Source organism: Hirsutella rhossiliensis (genome assembly GCF_020360975.1).
Source record: "Hirsutella rhossiliensis strain HR02 chromosome Unknown scaffold00018, whole genome shotgun sequence".
Lineage (NCBI taxonomy): Eukaryota > Fungi > Ascomycota > Sordariomycetes > Hypocreales > Ophiocordycipitaceae > Hirsutella > Hirsutella rhossiliensis.
In genome coordinates, this window is record NW_025408684.1 from 22,223 (window position 1) to 42,533 (window position 20,311).

Here is a 20,311-nt window from a genome sequence, read left to right on the forward strand (position 1 = left end):
ATGTCGTGCTTGCCCTCAAGGTGTTTTCGAAAATTGGTGGTAACCGAAGTGCTGTAGGGATCCTCCTGGGGACAATGAAGACAATACATGAGGCGGTTCCTGCCTTTGAACTCCGCTTCCCCTTTCACTGCCGGACGAGCATGTTTCCATGTTCCAAAGGCGGTTTTCCCTCTTGTATTGCGAGATGTAGACGTGGAAGAATCTGAAATAATGGATTCAGAATCGAAGAAGGATAACACAGACTCAGAATCCATCGTCGCGAGGTGATAATATGGTGTGGGTTGGTGGGGAAGATGATTTCGTGGATGTGGGGATTTTTTGCGGGGTTCAAGCCCCCTGGAATAAGGTACAGCAAACATGGGCTTACAACGATTACGGTGAACAAGGACTCTTGTAAATAACCCCTTGTGGGAACCCTGTTAGTGGCGTGGTTTAGCCAATAATATGGAAATACATGGATCCATATCCATACCTTTTCCATGCCATTCATGGAAAGGGTATTTCCATATTTAGATATGGAAAACCACCCTGATTGTGCTCCCTGATGAAAGCCGGACTGTAGGTGTTGGCGGCAAGTAATATGACAGGTGCTTGGGACTCTTCAAAGGTGTAGACGCCTTTTCCCGGCCCAGCAGCCTTGACTTGAAAACTGCGTTGAACATAGTGGCAATCCCGATGGAACCCTATGCAAACGTTGCACCGAGGTTTGCTTGCGTCGCACTTTGTGTGCTTTTGGCGACAAGATTCGCACGATGTAAATGGCTTCTTCGTCCGCAACACTTGAGGCGGCACCCCAGTTAAGGAAGTGTCGAAACGAAACTTAACCGGTATGAATACTCCCTCTTTATGAACCATTTTGCATAAAGACCAGCGATCACTTCTGCCTGCAGTTAGAAATGCCAGCATTATTGCGTGGAGCGTGCACTCACCTGCCGACCTTTATGAGCCGCTTCGGTAGGACTTGACGCCGCGTTATACTTAGAGGGGACGCCTTTACGTAGGAGAGGATTTTGGTGGAAGTGAAAGCCGGATGAAACGATGGGCTTGGAGAACATAACAACATCCATGCCAGGTCTTAGGCAAGGAAGTGTCTGGGAAAGAGCCACTGAAGATTGCTAAGGCAGCTCCAGGCCTTTTATACCCTGGCTGCGCGCTGAAAATGGTACCTCTCATGCAGCCTTGTCGGGACTTGGACAGGGGACGGTCGGTTTGCAACTTGTACGATTATACCTGTTCCGTGTTGGCGATATACCGTATCGATACACGTCACCGCGTAGTCTTCAACCACCTAGACCAAGCTGCTGTGTAATTTATTGCTTCGCACATCTTTGATCTACGGATGAGCGATTTCACTTTATCGACGGCAGTCTGGCATCAACGCAATTGCGTTGCGCTTCTGAGAGGAGACATCTGTGCCAAGCCGGTTCTCAACGAAGTCGCCGGCTGCTGGGAAGGGCCGGATGTCTCTACGAGGTTCAATGGTCATTTCTACCTCTGTCAACTACATATATGTAAGGCCTAATCATTCACTCCTTTCTATAAGCAGAGACAGCGACAAGACCATTCGTCCTTTCTTGAGAGCACCCTTGCGCGGACAGCATTGGCCACAAGACAGCTGTTTCAAATCGTGCGAAGCTTTGCCATAGCTCTCGCATGACTTAGATCGGAGCCAGACCATGCTTACAGCCTCAACTTCATATAATCCGACAAAGTTTCATCGACTGGCTGTGATAGTTAGTGATGTCCTGTCTGCATGGACGCTTGGGTGATTCTCACGACTTCTGGGTCGCCGGGATTTCCCATGACTACCGGCCGGAGAGTGACACGCACTGCTTGATCAACTACATCAAGTCCGTTGGTCGAGTAGCCTTGGGTGAGAAAAATGTGAAAGTCTTCGAGATAGTCGTTGTTGATAGGCCCGTCGAGGATTACATCGTGAGCGCGTTGAGGGTATCTCGTCATCCGTCCCATGGCAGTAATAAGTTGAATCAACTCGGCTTTGCATAGTGGCTTTAGGAACTCCCTCCTGGCGAAGGACAAGAATGGTTCGGGAGCTAAGTCCTTGTCAGGCATATTTAACATGCTTCGATCTTTTCCCGGGCTCGATGGAACATCACGGGATCTAACGCTTGCCGGTTCTGGCCCAAACCTGAAGTGATATTCGGAGAACTGGTTTGGCTGGGCTCGGGCGTCGAGGCTATCATCAACACCGTTCTTGCCTTCCAATCTACTATTTCTTCCTTTGAGTTAGTGGAGTTGCTTAGAAGATTGAATGTGACTGTTTTTGATGACGTACAAGTAGAAGTAACCGCTTAAATCCGCGTCGGAATTTACAGTCTTTCCGTGGACACGGCCCAGATGAGCACGGAAATTCTCGTTTCTTCTCCAAATTTTCGGTGGACGACTTTTCTCCCTTGGACCACAGTAGGGACAGGTGTACCATTTTCCGGGTGAAGGAGCTCGGAATGAACGGTCGTGAGGTGCCGCCGGAGATCAGCGTTGAGCCAAACCCGTCCCGTGACCTGCCACAGCCAGAATAGGGGCATTTGAAAGGCTTTTCGTGAATCCTGTTATGTTTTCTGGCCCGTGTTGAGTGCGCCATCTGAAGCTCGTGAGGATTAAGCGCTCGCATCGGTAAACCCTGGGATTGATCGGTATAGACGGAAAGCAATCGACGGCGCAATCGTCGGACAAAAGACATTCGTCTTTTCTCAATGCAGTGACGCGAAGTGCCTGCTTCTTAGTAGGATGTAATTGTAAGATAGAGAGTGGTAAACCCCATTCTTCCCGAGGCGAGCATTCCATTTACAGGTGAAAAAGGAGAAGGCCGGACTGTTACTTGGAAATGGTAAGTAAGGAGGCTGCAGATGAAGTGGTCACTAGAACGGTGGCAGACAGGGATTCGTTTCACGGCTTCCGCCTTCATCGAGTGGGCATCCTGTATGTTTGATGAACCTGCAGCCGAAAAAACGGATGGTGTGTAGCTGGAGGCCGGGAAGTGCTTCCGGTTAGCTAGCCAACCACCAATGGTGTCCAGGACGCTGCAGGCTTGTTGATGGGGGCTGACGCGTGCAGAGAAATTCAAATTGAGTGTTCTCGCGAAGAGAGGGTGCAAGTGATGAATTGATTAAGTTCCTTAGATTCTTCCTCCTCCCTAACAAAAAGTGACTTCTTATAGTTCTGTCACCTGTGGCTGCCTTGTGGTGGCGATGTCGCCACCCTGGCCGCCTAGATGACGTTGTCGTCTAGAAGGTTCGATACCACCGCTTAACAACAACATTATTCATCCTTCTCAGTCACCTTTGCTAGAGTCAGCCCGATTAGGTAACCTTCGGACCTAGATCGTTAACCCGTTTTCACGACAAGTGTAATACCCTCAGCTGGGACACCGACATGAACCGCACTACCGTATCTCAGCAGGCGGCATCGACCAAATGAAAAAAACAGGTCCCCATTCGCCTCTCCAATTGTCACTCCAAGCCGATCGAGGTGTAATAGTTCTCGAAATGTAATTAAAAGACAGTTTCACGGCCTTCATGGTTCGTTCTTGCCGTGGCATCTTCGTCTATATCCCTCAAACTTTCACTCGCATACCTCTCCATTTGTTGAAAGCCCATCTCCTTCGCTATTTCTTTAGCAGATTGGAAAAGTCGACGCTGCGTGTATTAGTTCCCAATCGATGCTGTTTGTGAGAGAACTTACAAATGCGTCCTCGGTCTTAACGAGATCAAAATAGCTGTCCTCGTAAAGGCTGTACCTGTGAGAAATCTCCATGTGCTTGGCCACCTGGTATGGGGTCTCCTCCGAGTACCTGGGGACCCAAGCTGTCCCTGGAACTGTGCAATCGCCTGGAGATCCGGATGTGATAGCTCTGCTGAGCACTGTTGTGCAAACTCGCCGGCTGTCCCGGTATTCCCTTCAACTTCCTCGACTAGTCGCCGAATAATTCCATACACAGTCATCCGGAAAGCGATTGGAGGATCTCTAACTGTATTCCAGGAACACGTCTAACAGCTTGATGAAGATTCTCGACGTTGGGGTTGATGGTCTCTTGGATACGTGCCGTCTCAGGCTTGCGCTCACTTGCAGTATTCGACTTATCTGCAGTAGTGACTAACACCCTATTCCTTTCACTTCAGCCAATCGCCAACTGTCGTCATGATAAATCACGAAGTCATTCTTACCATCGTCCTGAAAATGGGGCCGTTGAGCGGCTGTGGTGACATCGGAGTGAAAACCGGGCTGTTCCTGGGTAGCCGAAGAACCATTCGAACTTGCGGAGGCGCCGAAAGGAGGAGATTCGGTTTGCGACATCGTCTTCCAGAAGGTCGAGTGTATGGTCAAGGCTGCGAATAGATCATGTAGTTGGTAGGAGCATTGGGAAACACTACACTCTCTGGACAGGCAAACATCCACACCGGCGGCCTAATTTTTGATGGCGCCTGACAAGCGGAGGATGGGACGGGGCCCAAGTGCAAGGCATATCACAAATGGCGGCTCCGGACCATGTTTATGCCCCTGACCGCACTGACCAGAACCGACAGTCAGGGTGCCCGGCTGCCCCTGTGCTGAACAGGAACGAGACTGCGCCTGTTAATGCATACTTTTATGAATCGAGTTACTTGAAAGGAGCTTGGAAGTATCGCGACATTTCGCATTTCCACCCTATGGGGCGAACCAGTAGGCTCTCCTTGTACCCTTGCTACGGGCGGAAGCATCACCAGAAGCTAGTAACGGGTCCAAGCCTGCAGAGCAAATAGACCCCAGGCCGGCCACCTTACCAAGTTTTCCCAACAAGAGGAGTGGCGAGTCGGTTGGTCAGTTGGACCACGTCCTGGGAGCCGCTCACTCCGATGCAGGTCTTACAGAGGTTACATTTTTCTTCCAAGGCTGATGCCGAGGAGGGCAACCGTCCCTTGTCCTGAGGCTTCGTACGCTGAAAGCTTTGCCACCTCCCGACCTTCCCATGCATATGCATACATATTGCCACTTGAGGCCAAGCCGAGGGAAGAGAAATCAACAGGCAGAGTCCTGCGTCACGCTAACCCCCTGACCCCCGCTGCAGGAGAGCTGCGGGCCGGTCTGCATCATGCGGATGAGGCGGTCCGCCTAGTCACTCTTCGTCCTAGTGCCTATTCGGAGGTCGGCTGCTGATGGATGTGAAGAAACCGCGGATATGATCGGCGCGTAGATGCAGAAGCTGGGGTGTCCTGGTCAAGTACTCGAGCTGACTGTTACGGTAGACATTCATTCCAGGGGTGGCTCACAAGCATCAGCCAAGCAACAGCGGACTACCGCCCCAAAAGAGGAATAAGGCTCAAAAGACAGCTGGCCGAAAGATGCCATGGGGTGGCCAAAGTTGCACTGCAGAGAATGTACGGGACGATTTGCTGGAGCCCACAATAGGAGTCACGGAAACGCTCGACTAGGACAGCTCGTCGCAGTCGCGTGGAGGATAGAGAAACTTAAGCACCGGTCCACCCGGTTTCCTCGGTCCCCATCATTCTCGTATTCTTGCACTCTCAGAAGGCCAATGAACGGCAGAATCCACAAAGAACCTCCTGCCTGCCATGTCGACTGACTCCTCTCGATGATCCAGGAGTATACGGATACGGAGTCGATTGCATGTGGACAAACTGGCCAACTGCGTGCTCTCGGAAGGCTTCTATGTCCTGAATCGCCAACACCAGAGGTTTTAGAGACCGTGACCCAATATAAAGACGCGAGCCGTGGCGACAAACGTGCGCAAGATGAGATTGCAGAGTCACCCACAACCGACACGCAGCCGACACTGGCACCAAGCGATCTTCGAGAGGCTGATCACTCTTCCTCTCGTAGCGACGGGAAGGAGAACTGTTCTCCTGGACTTGCATTCCAGGTCACTTTGTTCAGTGCCTGCCATCGAGTAGAGGCCCACGGCTCCATCGATGGCGGACAAGACGAAGAAGTTGCACTGGATTTCACTCTCCCTCATCGAAAGCCAGTTAATATCACCATGAGATTTTGTCAGTATTCTCCTCGAGGGTCTTCACAACATACCAGGCAACGCAAGCAGAAGGTCCATGACGGAGTCTCCCGGAGGATCGGTGCGGAATTTCAAGCGCCTCAGCGAAGATGGCAAACTCCTGAACCGGGGCACAGAAGGCAACGAGCCTACAGGTCACAAAGGAGCAAGCAAGGGGCCTTGCGAGCCTTCCAGAACAAACAAACGTATTGATTTCAGATTAAGTGTCTTCACCAGCCCCTGAAATGGTAATTGCCCCTAGCTGCCACCTCCAATAGATATCTGTTCCACGAACCAGCGTTGCCTTCGCTTGCCTTCATGTGAGGACCCTCGAAATTGCCTCAAGTTCGGCGTATCTTGCAATACGTGCTGACGATCGAATATGGTGTCGGTTGCGAATTTCCTTGCTGCCTTTCCACACGAGACCAAATCGAAGAGAGTCAGGCAACTCATTCGCGAGCATGTTATGACGAGTCGTTCGTGGCGATAGAGGTGCTGCGGCTTTCCCACGGTCGCATGTAGCTAGAGGGTCTTGCACATTGGATCGGGCGCCTCGCTGCTGCGCTTGTCAGAGGTTGCCTGTTGCTTTCTTTCACTCTCCAGCCCAAGTGTAATGAGTGATTGTCGCTGCCCTGTCCTAGGACGGGGTGCAGTACGCTGGAACAGCTGCGAGTCCATGATCGGCTCGCCACTATCATCAGAACTGTCGTCGTCGGTAGTCCACTCGTCGCCCCCCCCCCCATTTTCAGATAGACTTAATGCTTCATTCGTGCATGTGGGCAGGGCACATCTGGACGCCTGAACATCTTCTATAACGTGAAGGTCGGAGCCGGGCGAGCCGGGCGTCTTGAGCAAACCCTTCTTCGAGTCCGAGGAAGTCCTTCTTTGGGACATGTTTTCAGACGACTGGTGGAAATTGGTGTAAAATAAGGTGGGAACGTCGGTCAAGGAGAGTGTCGCTGAGCTGAGGTCATATATACGAGATGATATATGCGGAGAGCAAGGCTTTCTTTAATACTTCGGAAGGCACCTTTGCGTCGCACTCTCAAACATGGAAGGATTAGTTAAAGTGTTCACGTCAACCCGAACGCGGCATCTGCGCGTTGCCCAAACTTGGGCTGCTCGAATTAGTAGAAGTAGCCTTAGGTAGCGGATGGCAGTGATGTGAATTACCGTCGCTCTGATCGAGTGCCCTCAGGAGATACCAGGTGCTCCGTCGACCGTTTAGTACCGGATTCTGCCATTACAGACAGTTTTATATCCACCTTCTTATCTACAAGTCTCCTCTGGTGATCTCTTATCATACTGTCTAGAGGTACTGCTGGCATGAATAAAATCACCAGACAAAGTCCACACTGACCTCCAAACTGGTGTCTGACCCAACCAGTCACAGAACACACTAGGAGCACCGATGATGCCAGGAACACCAAGCCACTCACTGCTCCAAGCCACGGTATCCCCTGGTTTGACGTCGGCCGCTCTGGCTGAGGCTGGTTAGAGTGCTGGCCATAACGACGGAAACACTGTGTCTTCCTCCATATCGCCAGAACCATAATACCGGTGGTCAAGTGAGACACCATTGGAGCAGCCCACCAGTATTCAACACCAGATCGCCTAAATTGCCAGACGGTTGCCCCAACAAAGGGAAGGTGAAAGACTAGTACTAGTCCGAATATGATGATTCTCGCCTTAATGGAGGGTCAGGCTCGACGGCGCCGCAAAAATAGGCATAAATCAAGGGGTCGACGACTTGAATAAGCTGTATTCCATGAGTACCTGGAGGAGGTAATTAGACGGCCTGAAAGGGAAGTACCTCGATGATGTCGACGCATAACATGGTGACCCCTTTCCAGGCTGTGAAAAGGGGGTAGGCAAACGCGCTTGGTAGGAGTGCATCTCTCGCACTGCCAAACAAAGCGGCGAATATTACTCCGGCACCCAAGAGGAAACAAGTAGTGGAAATCAGTGCCCAAGTTCGCCTACGCGAAGCTTCTCGTGGCTTAACTCTGATCATCCAGTACAGGTAGGGCGCCAGGAAGACCGTGGTCACGGCAAACACGACACCAGCCTCGCTGACCTCTTTGGTTGTAATCTCGTCTTGCATGTCGAAATGCGGCAACCTGGACTGGTGGAGAAAGTGGAATGAGAGCTTGGAGTAATGAGAAGGCACATGAGCACCGGATTTGGCTGGAACGAGACGTGCATTATATAGACGTTGAAGTCATAACAGCGAATATTGGTATATAGCAAGTAACGCTCGGGTGAAGAGAGCCGCAGTGCATTGTCCGGTCGACTGACAAACGGGAAGACATACCTAGAGTAAGGTGGTGATGGGTGCTTTGTGCATAGTAAGGTTACACCATTATTGCCTTGAAACTGGGCTATAGACTATAGTTGATACGGTGATTTACATATGTAAGGCGGGTGAGCTTCGTCCATATTGAAACGGTGTGATCAGGCCAGGGTTGGCGGAACGGAACGTCTTCAACTGGCCATTGCGTTTGGCCCCCGGTTACGAGGCCATCCAGTAGATTGGCATCACCAGCAGTGCATACGACCTGGTTCATGCACTTTGGCTTGCATGCGTCCAAGTCCCCCTTGACCAGGAAAGTCGGGACGCCATGGGCCTGCGCAGAGGGCACCTTGCCCGGGTCCGCTGTCAAAAAGAAATGTGGCCGTGACGACACCATAGGCTCTCGAGTGGAGATGGACCAAACAAAGAAGGTCAAAGACACGAGCAAAAGGTGTCGTTGCGCCATTCTACATCGGGGTTTGTGAGACAACAGCGCGGCTGTGGAACGCGTGACTCTCAGCTGTGACGATTCCGCAAGTTGGGCTTCGTAACGGCTCGTACTGCTAAGAACCTGGCTCTCACCCGGTGGTCCCTGATCCCGGCCTCGTCGGGGCTGTTGGTCACGAACGTTAAGAAAAGGCAGGGTTATCAGACGGGAAGGGGAGGAACACAGGATAGATCACCGCGAAGAAAAATGTAACTAGCTACTTGGCGATTCCTCCGGCTTGTTCGTCTCCTCAAGAATCATCTCCATCGCCCTTGCTAAAAGTGCTTTGCCCTCATCGCTGTCTAACTCATGAACAGAACACCATCCTTGACCTTCAATAAAACCGCGCTCGCACCGCAACTTGCTAATTTGACAAATCTTCTGAAGTCTTCCTGCCAAATTCCGCGCATACTTCTTTCCATTTCGGCGCTGATGCTCTTGGGAGCAGGAATGCCCACCCCGCACCCAGCCTGAAAGGCCCCAAAGTTTCTATCTTCGCTGAGCCTTCGGCAGTACCAATAATGGAGTAAAGATGATTCATCTTCGAGGTTGTGGAAATTATCGCGGAGTCTGTTGCCCTGCACGCACGTCCTGCATGTTTCGGTGATAATCTGAAAGGTTGGACTCCAAGTCGGCAGGGCTGGTTATGGCTGCACTTCTTCTGTTCAACGTCGTTAAGGTGACCGCACCTAATCGAGCCTTGGGTGATAATATGTGATGCCATCGTTTTATTGCAGGTAGTTTGACAACGCCTGTTTGGGCTGCAGAAGACTTGTATTGGTTATGAGTGTGTTTATATGTGGGTCATTCAATGCCTAATATGTGAGAGATCCAGCTTCATAGCTGCCGGCACTCTTTCTGAGCCTACGATTTTAAGAGCTAATACTTCACCTAGAAGCTGTCGTAAGACTTGAAGTCTCATTACTATGCTATGTCGTTGGCGGTATCACCTGCGGCACCCATGCAAGGTGCAGTGCAAGCTTGGTAAGAGGTCAATCTGGTAAGTTTCGGCTGCTGCAGAGAGCTACTGCATTGACCCACAACGAATGGTTATAATGACTTGAGCTGGCCTCCGCGGTGTGTGTACCTCAGGGGTAAGATATTAGTCCGCGGCGTTGGTGTAGGAATGTGGCTCCCACACCAAGGGGTGCAGAGCCAACGTATAGAACGTACGCCAAGAAGGGTCACGACGCGGCACAAGTCACTTTACGGTGACGCGTAACAGACCCCTACGCGCTTTGTAAACAAAAGGGGTTTCCTAGCCCGCACCGGTACCTACTTAGGATGAGCTTTCAATACACACCACAAGACTCCTAATGTGCGCATCCACATAACTGTGACAGCCTCCCAGCGCTGAGGCGGGACATAACATCCCGCTGTCATATTAACAGGCATTCATTCAGCCCGAAGGGCCTTTATACCTCATCGCAGTCCTTTTATTCATGTTGGGATGCACTTGAAGATCGCTCAACGCACTTACCGACCACCATCCAGGCCCCAAACGCTGTGAAATGTTACATTAATACAAAGAGTAGGTGAAGAGGTGAAAACAAGAAGTGCGCGAACATGGATCACTACATGTGGTGAGTCCCCTCATCTTAGAGAGCAGGGATCACGGCTTGTGGACGCCGTGGCCCTTGCTCGGGTAACAAAGGATGCTCGTGCAACGATTATGGCAGGGATCACAGCCTGTGGTATATTTATTGATAACACGTCATCCCCCTCGTACTGTATCTGGCCAATCAATCATCTGATGAGGGACGTACGAGTAAGCTTTCCATGGACTTAATTGAGGCTGAGCGTCCAAGTCGCCGTGACTTCATCCTGAGAGAATGAAACGAACTCGTCCTTCAACCGGCCAAGATCTGTCAGTCAATCGCCCGTGAAATTGAAAGAGTGAGTCGCAAAGACATCAGCCATTCTACTACCTATTAGATGACCAGCGACGAATCAACCCCGCCCTTGGAGCCTAGCGTTCTCCCCACCGCACGTAGGGCAAGTATTTCCTTTGACCTTGCCCGTGTCGCGGCAAGTTTCGCAATCGTACATATTTCCGTATCGGCAAGTGAAGGGCAGAGTGTGTAGTCGTCAATATGATAAAAATCAGGTCAGAGACAGTGTAAAAGATGCTATGCGGAATAACATTCTCAACTATCTGTCGCGATGAAGTCGCCTGTTTATTGATTCCAAATGGACACGTCACGTTAGCCCCTCATGTGATCATTCTGCCTTCTGGGCAGCAGCTTTTTGGTTCGTCACAATGAAACTTTCACGTGACAATAAGCCCCACATCCCATCCACTTGTCCGTTCTACTAGATTCTCTTAGCTTCCAGCCATGGCACGTTAATAGCCCCGTCGACAGCATGGCAAAAGAGATCCGTCAGCACCCAAAGTGTACTTGCTCCGCTTTCTTTCTAACGAGCGACGGGTTGAATGCTCATCTAGAGGAGAACCGAGTATGTGGCCTACAGCTAGTCGGTGCCTTGCTAACTTTTCTCCAGTCGCTGGCAGGTTACTTGTCTGCTCGTCTCGAAATATGCAGAAGTCATGCTAAGGCATCCGACGGCGACGATTCACCGACCGGGGACGACGACGAGTTTGGGATAGACAAGGGCAATACGGACAAGCAGCACCGTTGCCCCGTGAGGGGGTGCGATCGCAGAGTCACCCCATTCGCGTCGCGGCAAAGGCTCCGGCGCCATTTCCAACAACGTAAGTGCTCGCTTTCTTTCTATCCGGCGACCAGATTTTTAACACTGTATCCCAGATGTCAAGTGTGACGAGATATGTGTGTGTTGCCATCAGGTGTTGAAACGTGCAAGGGACTATATACGGCATGTCCAACGACACCAGGACCCGAACAAAACGAAGCTTACCTGCCACCGAGACGCGCACGAAAATACCAAGCTTGCATACATAAATCAGATGTGTGACGAGCTGCGTGATCGGGCGGATAAAGAGCTGGAATCTGCAGAGAACAGTTACCATTCGGCCGGCGAAAAATTGACTAAGAAGAGAGCGAGCGACATGGCTGGTCTCGACATCCAAGCCAGAGGATCCCAAATACCCCGGCACAACATCGCTGAAATGATACCCCAGAATCACTCGCAATTTCCATGTGCCAATGGTATTTGCCCTGCCAATCCTTTTCAACTGAGCTGACATAGTGCAAGGTATTCCCACCATCCACGAGCAGCCGTCTGATTCCACTCAACTATCAACAAGCACGATACATCTTGCACCAGGTGCCGAGCCTGTGACAGGTTACTTCGCAACATTAACAGATACACATCTCGCCAAGTCTGTTGAAGGATCAGCCACAATACTGGACGACTTGATATTCGATGCTCCGGTAAATTGTATTGTAAATTTCCCGACTTCATGGAACCATGGGCTGGATTGGCTCAGCAATAGTTTAGGATCCGTGGTACTGGCAGAAGCAGGAGGTCATGGGTCCGAACTTCGGGAGGGTCCTCGAACTCAAAGTTGATTCGAATATTGGAACTCTGCATCCCGGCCACCTTCTCTGCCAAACCAGGAGTATTTGGAAGAGTCATTTTAGTCCAACGCTCGAGTATGTCGACTGTCGCAAACTCGAATGTAATCGCATAGCCTCTCTTAATCTCAAAGCCGATCCGCCCATCGAGGACTGCTCTTTGCAATCCATCAGCATGTGTGGTTGCAACATTGGGAGGTTACTCACATGCCGCCGCTTGGGAACTCTTCCACTTTGCATCTGCAACCCACCTCAACAAGCGCAGATTCCGATAACTCATGCAATAGCCTCTTCCCTTCCGTTGTTGGCAACTCATGTTCGTGCGAATGACTCCAGTAGCCAACTTGGGTTCCTTTGGCTAGCAGATGGACCAACAGACGGCGACGACCAGCTTTCGGGCCCCCACTTCTAAAGCACACAATATGGCCTGGATACGCTTTGTATCTCAGCCAGTGTGCAAGGATGCAGGCCTCATCGCCAAAGAATGTTTCGACAATCGAGCGAATGCGCTGGTACGATTAGATACATCTCATTGCACAGGTTATCCTACTCACCTCATTCAAAACGTGTTGCTCGCAAAAGTCGAGACCGTATTCCGAGTTGTACGGGAAACCCCTCCTTTGCATCTCCGAAATGGCCTCCCCTAGAGCCGGATCCTGTACATAAGAGAAACCCTCTTCCATGAGGGATTTCTTCGCGACCTCCGGCGAGATTCTGGTCGAGGCCATAGACAAATGTAGAAATTCTTGATCAAAAGGGTTGTCGATGATCGGTCGAAAGGCAAAATCGCTTAGTGCAGCCCAGTTGGTAAGCGGGAACCGGCGACCCGACCAGGAAAAGCTGTTTTTCCCATCGCCGTCAGCCCACAGTTAACACCAGTGAGTGTTTAGCCTAACCTGGCAGGGACCACAAGTCGTGGTTATGTACATCCAACAAAGTGGGGCGTGGCACGCGGGTGGGGATTTGTTTTCCGACTCTCGTTGGCCCAAGGATTTCACCGAGTCTCTTGGCTGCGAAGGTTTTAAAACCATTTTTCCCTTCCTTCCACTCCAACCGATCCAAATGCGCCGTGACGCCCGCGACGCCCGCGACCCGCTTGTCCTACCTCGACCACCACCTGGCAAGGACGAGGCTAGTCGTCATGGCGGACCCAAATTGCTCAAATATCATAAAGGACTACCCCATTGCAAATGGCCTCGACGCTTTCCGTGCTTCGTTTAGTTCGATCTGCGAAGCCAGGCATGTCCCGAGGTCCAGACGCGCTAGAGCGTCTTGGTCAAGAAGGTACCTCCCCCGGCTTTTGTTTTCGCTGCAAGGTCTGTCTAACTGCCATATAGACCTCCAGAATATTGTTCTCGACCTTCTCTCTACGTTACAGATTCATCCAGCTGCTCGACTGCTCCGTTCTACCGGAGATGGTAAAAACCTCTTCGGCGATTTGTTGCAACTCAATTCCGCTGTCAACTCTGGCGAGTTCGACTTCGACCGTATCAAGCCGCTTGTTAAATCGGCCCTCGCCGACATTCCTGATGACATACTCATCTGGATTCATGTCTATCGTGCCGTCACCGAATCTACCCCGCCTCCCCGACCTATATCTTCGTCTATCCAACAAACACCGTGGAGCCAGAATACAAGCGGCTTCGTGAACTCGTCGGAATTCCGCCAGAATGTGGACCCGATCCTCAAGTTGGAGCTCGAACGTCTCTATGTCGGACTTCCCAAGTTCCACCAAACCTTCTTTGCAGACGTGCCAGACCTAGACATGGTTTCTGAGGCCGTCTTCCGCAGGTGTATTGAAGGCGATAATCCACTCTTTAAAGAGGGATGGAGTGGATGGCCTGCAGGCGCCAGAGAAAACGACGTACTGTCTTGGTTTGGCAGCTTAATCCCGAAGCTGGAAGCGTTCGCCAGCAATCGCACTCCGACTCCGGCGCCACGGCGAAAGCTGTTGGCACAGCCGAGGACACCACTGCAGGGCTCCACAGGCAAACGCAGCCTTGATATCGGCTTTGTCAATAGCGACATCACGTACAAGCCTGACTCTGAGGATTCGAGATATCGTTGGTCTCACATCCTTGTTGCTGGCGAACTGAAAAGCAACCCGAAGGCCGACACATCATCAATTGCGTGGATTGATCTCGCAAGGTATGCGAGAGAGGTACTCGCCGCTCAAGACACCCGTCGCTTCGTCTTGGGCTTTACTCTCTGCGGATCTCATATGAGGGTCTGGGAGTTCGACCGACTTGGGGGAATCGCCTCCGAACAATTCGACATCAACAAGAAGGATGGTGGGTTACAGTTTGTGACCGCAATCCTCGGGTTTCTACGGATGAATGATGAGGTGCTTGGGTTTGACCCTACCATTGTCATGTCCAACGGCGAACGGTATATTGAGATTGAACGTGATGGCCAAACAGCGCGTCTCATCATTGACAAGGTCATGAAGCGTTCCTCCTGCATTGTTGGTCGAGCAACAACGTGTTGGAAAGCCCATTGGGAAGAAGACCCCTGGACGCCGCTCGTTATCAAGGACTCCTGGCAGTACACGGACCGAGACGAAGAGGGTATACTTGTCCAAGAAGCGACTGAGAAAGGCGTCATCAATATTGCCCGATACTACCATCACGAGACCGTTCGCGTCCACGGTGCGGATGATGACGTCCAAAACAATGTTCGAAAGGGATTGGACATCACCAAAGCCACGAATTATCGACCAGGACGTGCGATGTTGCCGGCGGCGAGCGCGTCCATTGTGTCGCGCAAACAGTTAAGCAGCGGCGCCGGCGTGAAGCGACCGTCCAGCGAAACTGACGCCGCTCTGCCGCCGAGCAAACGATCCGTTTCAACATCTCCGGTCAAGGCAAGCGTCAAAGCCCTGTCAAACCGTGTACACCGGCGGGTCATTCTTCGTGACTATGGAAAACCGATATACAATGCAAGTTCACCCGTGGCGCTACTTGCAGCGCTGGAGGGCTGCATAAAAGGTCACCAATCCTTGTATAAAGCGGGCTTTCTTCATAGAGACATCTCCATCAACAATCTCATGATCAATGAGGACGATGAAAACCCCTCCCGGCGAGCTTTCCTGATCGACCTTGACCTCGCCATCAAAACTCAACGAGAAGGTGCTTCGGGAGCAAAAGGAAGGACGGGTACAAGGGCATTCATGGCCATCGGAGCACTGCTGGGCAACGAGCAGCACTCTTTCATGCACGATCTTGAATCATTCTTCTGGGTCCTGTTCTGGATATGCATTCACTATGACGGCCCGAATAAAGATGTCGGATCAACTGAGTTTGACGATTGGAATTACCAGAACGACAAGCAGCTGGTTCGTTCCAAAAAGGGCGTAATTGATGACGAAGACGATTTTCTCAAAACTGCGGAGGAAGTTTTCACACCATACTACCATCCGTTAGTTCCATGGGTTAATAGATTGAGGAGGAAGGTGTTTCCAAACGGTGAAAGGTGGAAGAAACCGGCGCCGGAGCTGTATCAAACAATGCGGGACATTCTTCGTGAAGCACAGAAGGATAGGGGGGTGACGGGCACGTATCCTGGAGCCACAGACGAACGATAGACATTTGTGCTCGCGATTGGCAAACAATGTCAACGACAGGTACTGGGTGGTGATCGGTGAGCTTAGCCTTCCTTAGTTACCTCAATTCCTGTTTATTATATCACGCCCATAGCTCAACGATGGAAGAGGGCCAACGTCCTGTCTATTTTAAGGGAGGGTTAACCATCCACCACTTTCTACTATTCATCCACCAACAAGGGACGTATATGTGTGGCTGATCGCCGTAGAGTGTACACCACCAATTTGTATGTATGCGCTCCCGACTTCCATCTCTGAGCGCATAAGCAAGGTTGGCTACCTGCAAATTCAGCTGATACTGTCCACTAGGGTCGACTCGGTGATGGAGAGGCTGGCTGCTGCGTGCGTCTTTTGGGGGGGGGTAGGGGGGCGCTTTAGCTACGCGGGGGGTAGAGTAGAAGGTGCTTGCTCTTCCGCGAGTCGCCTCGGTGATGGATTGGTTGGCAGTTGCGAGTGTGCGGTATATTGGTATTGGGTTTCACGGCGGCGGGTTCGGTCTTCACCGCGCTGGCGGTCCGTATCGTGCAAGACACGGAGGATCTCGTGGTGGGGAACTCTGACAAGCTGAACGGTGCCGATGGGACCTCTCCGATTCGAGATCCCCCAAGGTTCGCCGAACCTCTTCGGGTGAGACCGTGACTGGGTGTTCTCGCGGCATTCTGTACGGGGATGGCCAAGAGTGCGCAGCCCTCGAGCAGTGCGCAAACTGCCTCGGGCCACATTGCGCTGATGACCCTAAATGCCCTGCCCGCCCCAAGCGCGTTCATGGCATTGTACGGCGCCTGACGAAAGAGGAGAAGGGTCTGGTGAGGCAGGCGGGAGCTCAGCTCTTCGCGCAGCAGAAAAGACAGACACCAAACCACAACGTGCCCGAGCAGTCTTGTCAGAGCCCTGATTCGAGTCAGTTACGTTCTTCGGAGTCGCAGGCAGCTGGAGAGGATGGAAGCTCCGGCAGAAGCGCCACTCCAGAGCGAGCCGCTTCCTCACCCCCTTGCATTGTCGTGGCCACGACGCCGCCGCACGCTAGCGATGACAACCAGTTCACCCCTGTCGTCCCGTCGAAGAAACGACGCACTAGCCCTGTGACGCTGCCCTAATGCATCACCATCATCCCAACAATCGAAGCGACAGGAGGGCCTTGCGAGTCTTCCAAGCCAACGTGGGCAAGATCCCTCCGGCGCATGACACTGCGCTCGCGCTGGCTGATTCGGAGCGATACGACATTATCCTGCTGCAGGAACCATGGACAGGACTTAAAGACGGCCGATGCCTCACCAAGACGCATCCGGCCTACGACACATTCTCACCCGTCACCGACTGGGACGGCCGCGACACTCGTCCGAGAGTCATGACATACGTCCGGCGCTCCGCAGGCCTCGTCACTGATCAAAGGAGACCTACGGCGACCCGTGACATTCTTTGGCTCACTGTGAGCGGTATCACTATAGTCAATTTCTATCGGCAGCCGAACTACGACGAGGCCCTAGAAACGCTGCTTCGGTGGACCGCGCCGGACAAGTGTCTTGTTGTTGCGGGTGATTTCAATGCCAAGCATCCCAGCTGGCAGGCCGGTCGTCGAGAGGACCGCGGCGAAGATATAGCGTTTTGGGCATTGGATAATCGACTCAGCTTACTGAATCCTGTCGATGTCCCGACCAACGCGCACGGCAACACGGTCGATCTCGCCTTCTCGAATATACCCCTGGCCGACGCTGTTGTCGAGGACCATTTAGCAACGAGTTCCGACCATTTCACCCTTGGCATCACACTGCCAAAGCATGTTCCGGCACCTCTTCCGATAGGGAAGATCCGTCTCAGCTCCGATGAGGAATTGAAGCGGTTCGTCGAGTTAGTAGAGGTCGGCGCCGCCGCCATCCCAGTCACCACCGCATCTCCATCAGAGCTCGACGACCTTGCGTCGGCGCTTGTGAACCTTCTCGGGTGTGCAGCCAGAGCTGCTGGTCGACCTGCTCGCAAGACTACGCATGGCGCGCTGTGGTGGACCGAAGAATGCGCAAAGGCGGCGGCCAGTTACCGCGCATGGAGGAGAGTTTACCCTCTCGGCTTCGACCGAGAAGTGCAGCTAGCCAAGAGGGAGTTTCATAAGGTGGTGCGCCGGGCAAAACGCCTTTACTGGCGCGACTTGATCGACAACTTCACCGACAGCGCCTCCGTGTTTAGGGCGGTCCGCTGGCTGAAATCTCCAGGCTCGTTTCAAGCGCCTCCCCTGCAAGTAGATGGACGAGTGTATGAGACGCAGCTGGAAAAGGCCACCGCCTTACGACAGGCCACTCTGGAACGGCGCACAGCGAACGACGACATCCCAGACCCGTGGGTTCCCGTGAAAGCAGGGACGACGATACCGTTCGCCGATCGGGTCTCTGTTGAGGAGACCCGCGATGCCATCTTACGCACCGGGAACACATCTCCAGGCTCTGACAACATCACGGTGCGGATGCTACGCGCCGTCTGGCATGCAATCGGCAGCCTCGTCCACCAGCTGTATCAAGGCTGCCTCAGCATTGGCCACCATCCGAAGCCCTTCCGAGGAGCAGAAGTGGTCATGATTGCCAAGCCGGGGCGCAGGGATCTCTCTACACCCCGCGCCTGGCGCCCCATCTCCCTTTTGTCCTGTCTCGGCAAGGGTCTCGAACGGCTCATCGCACGGCGCCTAGCGTGGGCCTCGGTCCATTTCGGCGTGTTGCACCCTCAACAAGCCGGCGCGCTTCCGAAGAGGTCGGCTGTGGATCTTGTGGCTGCCTTGGTTCACGACATCGAGGAGGCGTTCGCTCGCAAGCAAGTCGCGACATTGGTGACCTTGGATATACAAGGCGCCTTTGACACAGTCCTACGCAACAGATTGATCCTTCGCTTACGGGAGCAAGGCTGGCCACCAAACCTCGCGCGCTGGGTCGGCTCGTTTATGCAAGACAGGTCGGCACGCATCCGCTACCAGGATATCGTAACGGATTCATCGCCACTCCAGTGCGGTCTGCCACAGGGATCGCCAGTCTCTCCGATCCTCTTCCTACTGTATACGGAACCAATCTACCGCCAGGGCAGCTCAAAAGGGCGTTTCGGCTATGCGGACGACACTGCCATTCTCTGCGTCGGCAATAGCCTAGACGAGACGTCCGCCGAAGCATCTCACCTCGTGGGTGAGCTTGTATCGTGGGGCGCCGCCAACGGGATCTCCTTCGACCCTGAGAAGACAGAAGTGATGCACTTCTCTCGAACGACGCCCAAGACGGCGCCGTCAGTGCTCCATGGCGAATTTGAGAAACGGCCAGACCGAGCGATGCGCTGGCTCGGCGTCTGGCTCGACAGCACACTGTCTTTCAAGATTCATGTCGAGAAATGGACGGCCAAGGCACAAGCAGTCGCCTTCCATCTCAGGAGACTGACAAACACCAAGCATGGTCCTCTACCGAGTGACTCGAAGCTATCACGTCGCTCGATTTCCCACGTCAGGGCAAAGGGATGAACACGGCCGACCATAAAGAACCACTGCTCGGTCCATTCCGAGGGGATTATCTGTTGGTTGTATATGGAAATATTAAGGCTCAAGAAGATGCAGGTCGATGGATTGTCAGGATCTGACCGGATTGCTGCATACTCTGGAGTCGACAGCCATGAGGGCGTTGGAAGGAAGACCCTCGCTAGGGTTTCTGCGTTGAGCCCTTTGACACGATGCTCATTCTGGTAGGCGAACCTAGACGGGCAGCCGGGCTGGACAAAGGCCATCATGGACATGTCGGCGCCAGCATTTTTCTGGCTGTCAAGAGGTTGCCGCGGGGAGGACGAGGTATCGACGTTGAGCTGGGAGGCCGACATCGTGAGAACATGGCAGATGTGGTCACCGTGGAAGTGTAAAGGAGGGGTTAGGCAGAGTAGAGGTAGGCATCCTATAAAGCAGGTTTTCTTGCTGCTCGAAAGAGGGCTCGTGGCTCGGGTCGGGGAGACTTGAGAGTCAGTGAATGCTACCTAGGTGATAGATCAGAAGCGGGGGTATGCGGGAATGAGCTGGCGAGGTTCTCGAGCAGTCTCGACCATCTGGTTCTGTGGTCGTGAGTGAAGTAGGAGCCGGGGTTGGAAGTTGAGTAGGGGTGATGGCTATGTTGCGAGAAGTTGGAGGTCGGCGAACGGTAAGGTTAGTGTGGGTAAGACTGCGGAGAAAGAAAGTCCAGTAGTCCCCTTCGGTGTCATCGTTGCATGGAGTAGATAGCAAAGGGGGCAATAACGAATGAGAGTGAAGGAAAGAAAGAGGTTATGGTAGTATTGCAGGACTCCTTTTGACGGTCGTCGGTAGTTGGATGGGCATTGCGTGCGGCTGAGCGAGGCGGGTGCCGACCGTGTCGAGTCTACTATTGGGACACGGTGAAGTCGGATATATGGGTCGACCTGAGGAGGAGGATGCGAGTTGGTCACG

General features: G+C 52.7%; 2 protein-coding genes across 2 annotated transcripts; both read left to right on the plus strand.

Moving 5' to 3' along the window:
* Positions 1-13,522: 13,522 nt before the first annotated feature.
* HRG_10897 (uncharacterized protein) lies at positions 13,523-15,265 on the plus strand (the record flags this gene model as incomplete). The annotated part of the gene is made up of 4 exons (XM_044869367.1): positions 13,523-13,565; positions 13,619-14,145; positions 14,230-15,171; positions 15,248-15,265. 4 exons carry the CDS (start codon positions 13,523-13,525, stop codon positions 15,263-15,265), a joined length of 1,530 nt encoding a protein of 509 aa, XP_044715318.1.
* Positions 15,266-16,978: 1,713 nt separating this feature from the next.
* Positions 16,979-19,755, plus strand: HRG_10898 (reverse transcriptase (RNA-dependent DNA polymerase) domain-containing protein; the record flags this gene model as incomplete). Its single annotated transcript, XM_044869368.1, has 3 exons — positions 16,979-17,614; positions 17,660-19,313; positions 19,589-19,755. The coding sequence occupies 3 exons, from the start codon at positions 16,979-16,981 to the stop codon at positions 19,753-19,755; spliced, it is 2,457 nt and encodes an 818-aa protein (XP_044715319.1).
* Positions 19,756-20,311: the final 556 nt, after the last annotated feature.